The sequence below is a fragment of the Cherax quadricarinatus genome, chromosome 59 (assembly GCF_038502225.1).
Source record: "Cherax quadricarinatus isolate ZL_2023a chromosome 59, ASM3850222v1, whole genome shotgun sequence".
NCBI lineage: Eukaryota > Metazoa > Arthropoda > Malacostraca > Decapoda > Parastacidae > Cherax > Cherax quadricarinatus.
Window position 1 is genome coordinate 17,383,456 of NC_091350.1, and position 6,000 is coordinate 17,389,455.

At 40.7% G+C, this 6,000-nt stretch overlaps 1 protein-coding gene across 1 annotated transcript in view; it reads left to right on the top strand.

The window, feature by feature from the left end:
- The window catches only part of LOC128698807 (peripheral plasma membrane protein CASK-like), a 380,387-nt gene extending 374,727 nt beyond the window's left edge, over window positions 1-5,660 (top strand). The window contains exon 11 of the mRNA XM_070097823.1: window positions 5,525-5,660. Within this exon, the coding sequence (XP_069953924.1) occupies window positions 5,525-5,569 (45 nt within the window). The 3' untranslated portion in view covers window positions 5,570-5,660. The remainder of the gene's footprint in view (window positions 1-5,524) is intronic.
- Window positions 5,661-6,000: the final 340 nt, after the last annotated feature.

Genomic DNA, 6,000 nt, shown 5'->3' on the forward strand with positions numbered 1-6,000 from the left:
ACAAGTGACTGACAAAGTCCTCACATAAACTAACTTCTTGACCGACTGGCAACCAGAACAGTCTGCTTGAACAATGAAAAGAATGCTAAGCCCAATAGCCATATAACAAGCGACTGCGACACAATCAGGATCAAGGAGATAATATAACGACACTAAGGGACCATCAGCAGATCCTCCACAAAAGTTACAAAACTCCCATACTACTGAATCTAAGTTCAGCATAGGAAAAACCCTGACTGTGACAATACACAGAAACCAGTACAAAATTAGGTCAGAAGCTATAGCTAAGGACCTGAGATGTTCAGAGTGTCTAAGTGACACACAACCTCAGTACAACGTCGAAAATCACTAAGTCTATACAATGTTCTGTGAACAGAGTTCTACAGAACTAACAAGAATAATGAGACAGACAATCTGTCCAACCAGCAAGCGAGTCTAGAGCAGACTGAATACTTCACGAGAGGTGAGGACACCCCCCCCTCGATCACGTGATAGCCCCGTGGACAGCACAGCTCAGAAGCCGGCAGTATAACGAGCGACAAGCGATAATTACAGTAGTTTGACAATCAAGACTTGAACTGAGCACATATGTACATCCTAACAACATAAGTCAAATAACAATATAACAGTCAAATAATAATATAAAGTCATACATTTACGATTTAGCTATTATCGCAAATATAAGCAATATAAAATTATATGAAAAGATAATATACATTATATATACATAATCATTGTAACCCATTCAGGAGTTGCAACAATTGGTCATAAGGCACAGTAATATAAGAAAATATCGGCTCTTGAAAAAAAATTAGAAGAGAGGGAGATAGGAGATAGGGTAAATGGAAAGGAGATAGAAGGAGAAATAGGTAAAGATGAGGATTGGGGGCAAGGAGGGACGGAGGTGAGGCAGGTGAGAATAAGGGTAGAAATAGAGGAGGACTGGAAAGGGAAAGTGGAAGACACGGGAAAAAATTGAAAAGAAGGAAACATTAACCAAGACACGTGAAGGCTTGCAGCATAAAGTAGAGAAGGGATAGATAGGAAGATAACAATGGTGGAGCAGGGGAAGAGAGCGCTTTGAGTGAAGCATGTTAAAAGTTTGGGAACTTTAGTAAAAGGATGAGAGATTAAAGCGAGCCGAAAAGTATTAATGAAGGTAAGAGGCGCTGGTGTGTTAAAAAGTGTTAGTCAAATTTTGAGATATTGGCGACTTAAAAATTATATATGAAAATAAGTTATTTTTGAGTAAAAATAAAATTATTAATAGAAGAATGTATTAAAAATTAAAAATATAAGTTAAAAAAGTTAAAATGAAGAATATATTAGCAAACTGAGAAGAATATGGTAGTGATGAACGGTAGTTTCAGCTGAAAAAATATTTCGGTACTGTTTGTTTATTTGCTTGCATGAAATTACTTAGTGTATATATAATGATAAGAGTGGTTGTTGAGGTGGTTTGATCATTTACAGAGGATGGAACAAAGTAGAATGACGTGGAGAGCGTATAAATCTGTAGAGGAAGGAAGGCGGGGTAGGGGTCCTCCTAGAAAAGGTTGGAGGGAGGGGGTAAAGGTTTCGTGGGCGAGGGGTTTGGACTCCCAGCAAGCGTGCATGAGCGTGTTAGATAGGAGTGAATGGAGACGAATATTTTTTTTTTTTTTGGACCTGACGAGCTGTTGGAGTGTGAGCAGGGTAATATTTTGTGAAGGGATTCAGGGAACCCTGTTAGCCGGACTTGAGTCCTGGAGGTGGGAAGTACAATGCCTACACTCTGGAGGAGGGGGTTGGGATATTGGCAGTATGGAGGGACATCTAAACTGTCGTATCTGAGCGCCTCTGCAAAGACAGTGATTATGTATGAAGAATGGTGAAAGTATTGAACGATGCTGAAAGTTTTTTCTTTCCTTTTGGGTCACTCTGCCTCGGTGGAAAACGGCCGACGTGATTATTATATATATATATATATATATATATATATATATATATATATATATATATATATATATATATATATATATATATATATATATATATATATATATATATATGGTGGTGAACAGGTAACATGCAGTTTTAAATAACCCTCGTGTGTCTATAGACGTTAACCAGTCAGTGCAGTAGTTAATATGACAGTGACGGAATGACGGAATGCGGTGGAAAATTAATGACGAGAATTATGGAAAGAAAACATCGATAAAATATAGGGAAAAACAAAGGTCCTGTTGAAAGTTTTGAATTATATTGTATTTAAGGATGACCAGATGAGAAATCAGTACCAGGACCAGACAAGGTTGTCAGTGTGAGAGGGCAACGTTGTTCTGACGATAAAAGGCTTCTACACATCACTTTCCAGTATAAAAGCCTCTGAATAAATTTTTCTGCTTTAGGCTGTGTGACTGATTGTCTTGAACCAAAGCTGATGGAATAATTACATTAAATTACCTCTCCATGTCGTAAACTTCGTCTTTCACCAAGACTCGTGTCTCCAGGAATGTCATTCATCTCTGTATTCCACTGATGAAGGCTGAAGCACAGGCGAAACGTTTTGTCAATAAAGACTTAGTGTTGCACGTGTTTTGTATACCATTTATAATATGATAAATGTTGTCAATGTACAGAGTCGAGAAGCCGGACTAGTGTAATCTTTCTCTAGTAGTATTGAAGTTACTCCAGGGCTCAATACGGCGGCAAGTGTGAGTGGCCCTGTAACCCCCCAACAAGAAGTTGGTGTATTTTTTTTATACAGGGTTTGACAAGGCTAGGTTAAGGATCCCTAGCTTTATTGACAAGCTATTTACAAGTTAAGGATTCCTAACTTTATTGACAAGCTAAGAGCTGTTACCTGCATCAGCTCTTTTGAAAGCATTTTCATTGTTATGAAACGTACAAGTAGGGAACAGGATGTAGTTGGAGCCATCTGTGGGCCAGCATTTTCATTTGATCAACTGACTTTATCTCGTTGACATCATAATGCTGTACGAATGTGTTCCTGACTCGAGTCATCCTAGGGATAAATGATCTCGGATGAACTGATGTTCTGAAGAAGGGTACAGCCAGAGTGAAGTTGCTGCCTTTCTGCCCGTCTTGTGGTATAGAAGCTTGCTTCACGCTGTCTTCGAAGTGGATCCAAGTATGGTACTTTGACAATATTGGCCTTGTACATAACAGTAAGGCCACCCACATCCCTCTTTTGTTGAAGGCTCTGCTGAAATGACAGATGTATCCAGGATGGGTCCAGGCGAGAGATGAGTCGTCTTGCTCTGTTCTCTACTCTGTCAAGCAGTCGCAGATGAGAGGGGGAGGGGGCAGGCAAACCAAGAAAGTGGAGCATACTCAAGGTGTGAGCGTACTTGTGCCTCATACAGAATCTTGCAACCCCTACTGTCAAGCAGATGTTCTCTCTCTCTCTCTCTCTCTCTCTCTCTCTCTCTCTCTCTCTCTCTCTCGTTTCCACACACCCCTACCAGAAAGATATACTCCACCCAGTTATACCTAAATGGAACCTGGAGGAGAAATAATAGGTGGTTGGAGAAGAGAAACAGTAGTTGAGAAATAGTTGAAGAGGAGAAACAGTAATTGAAGAGAAACAGTAGTTGAAGAGGAGAAACGCATTGAATTAAGAGGAGATACAGAGGTTGAATGAATAGGAGAAACAAGTTGAATGAAGTGGGGAAACAGGAGTTGGATGAAGAGGCTCGATCAGGAGTGGGATGGGAAGGGGCAACGGGAGTGGGATGGGAGGGAGGAACAGGAGTGGGATGGGGGGAACAGGAGTGGGATGTGAGAGGGAAACGAGTGGGATGGGAGGGGGGAACAGGAGTGGGATGGGAGGGGGAACAGGAGTGGGATGGGAGGGGGAGGAGGAGTGGGAGGGGAAGAGGAACAGGATGGGATGGGAGGATGAAGAGGAGTGGGATGGGAGGAGGAAGAGAAGGATATTTTTGTATCAGTCATCTCATTGATCTCAGGAATTGGAGAGACCCGCCCATTACTTGGATCACACTTGATTACCTTCCAACCCCCAGACACAGTAACACCCTAAGGTTTAGGCGCTCCCTCCTCTATTTAATAATAATAATAGTTTCTCGTTTCCCTTACCTTTTTCTCTGCCTCCCACTCGCGCTCTCTTTGACTCTCGCTCTAATTCACATTTCGTCTCTGCTTCACATTTTCTCTCTCACATTTGTTCTCTGCTTCACATTTCCTCTCTCACATTTCCTGTTTGCTTTCTCTTCTCTCTCCATCTCCAACAGCCACTGAAAATTTATTTTTTTGTCATTCTACATAACGTCTCTTTCATTTAATCGACTCCGGTTAGGGTTAGTTAATATATTTGCTGGCAACTTCCAAAATGTGCGTGGGTTATAAAAATATTTATTTTAAAGTATGTGGTTTATTTTTTGTTCTGGTAATTTAATATTAGCTGTGGCTATATTCCAGCCACGTTAATTACCAGGGGAAAGGTATTTCCATTTGATTTTATGAAACTGGATTTCTTCTCTCTTAATTAAAAGTTCTAGTCAAGGCTTTGTACCTCAACTTCATGGAATTATATATATATATATATATATATATATATATATATATATATATATATATATATATATATATATATATATATATAGTGTGTGTGTGTGAATAACAACACTGCGACTAGCCAAGGACTCGAATCCATGATGTTCTGGCCCACCTCATGGTGAGCCAAAATCACATGACGCTCTAACCCACAGGACCACCAAATCCTACAAGACCCAAGCACCCAGCCAAGCTTGGTGTGTTACCACTCGTTCGTGGTTACAATAATATAAAATACTGCTTGTTGGGCTAGTACACTAAACAGGGAGTAGAATGAAATTAGCTCAAGAGGCACACACGCCACTGTATGTCCTCGGACCAAGGGTAACACACCAAGCTTGGCTGGGTGCTTGGGTCTTGTACGATTTGGTGGTCCCGTGGGTTAGAGCGTCATGTGATTTTGGCTCACCATGAGGTGGGCCAAAACATCATGGGTTCGAGTCCTTGGCTAGTCGCAGTGTTGTTATTCTCACACACACACACACACACACACACACACACACACACTGTATGTCCTCGGACCAAGGGTAACACACCTAGCTTGGCTGGGTGCTTGGGTCTTGTAGGATTTGGTGGTCCTGTCGGTTAGAGCGTCATGTGATTTTCGCTCACCATGAGGCGAGCCAAAACATCATGGGTTCGAGTCCCTGGCTAATCGCAGTGTTGTTATTGATCAATACCACTCGTTCGTGGTTACAGTAATATATAATTGTGTGTATAATTTATGTGTAGAGACTCCACAAAGGCATAGTAATGTAAGGGTAAAATTTATGATGTTGAGAATATACGTGATAATATATTTAACTCAGGTCTTGTGAGTTCTAAGGCCAGCATACTTAGTGCTGTGTCATCGACTAGGGAATAATAATCAGAATCAGTGCTATACACAAGGTTCCATATGGGCTGTGGAAGGATCATCACCGCCCACGGTCTATGGGTCTTTCAGATTCGTCGACAGTGTCAACAATCATGGCCATCACCGTCTGTGTGATGGATACGATGGTGGCCTGACGATAGTATTGAAGAAAAACAGCGGTACGGAGCACCATTAATGAAATTTTGCTGTGTGAAGCTGATTAGAGATCGAAACGTTGACACAATAAAAGCTTCCTCTGTACCTGTCTCTTCTTCAAACACAAAGAATCCTGGTAATAAATAATGGGTTGGAATTAATCAGTAATAATGTTAGGTAAATGGACACGGATGCCGCAATAAAATACCACGCTAGTTGCATCTGTGTCCATTTATCCGGAATTAATCAGCTTATATGAAACCCTCGTACCTCATAAGGAATGTTGCTGTGGTAGGGTGCAAACATTTTTAAAAGAAGTAAGTTATATTTTATATTACCTAAGGGAAGGGTGGTAAAAATGTAATTTTTATGATCTGGTAGTTACATGCCATGGTCATGCAAATTTAGCA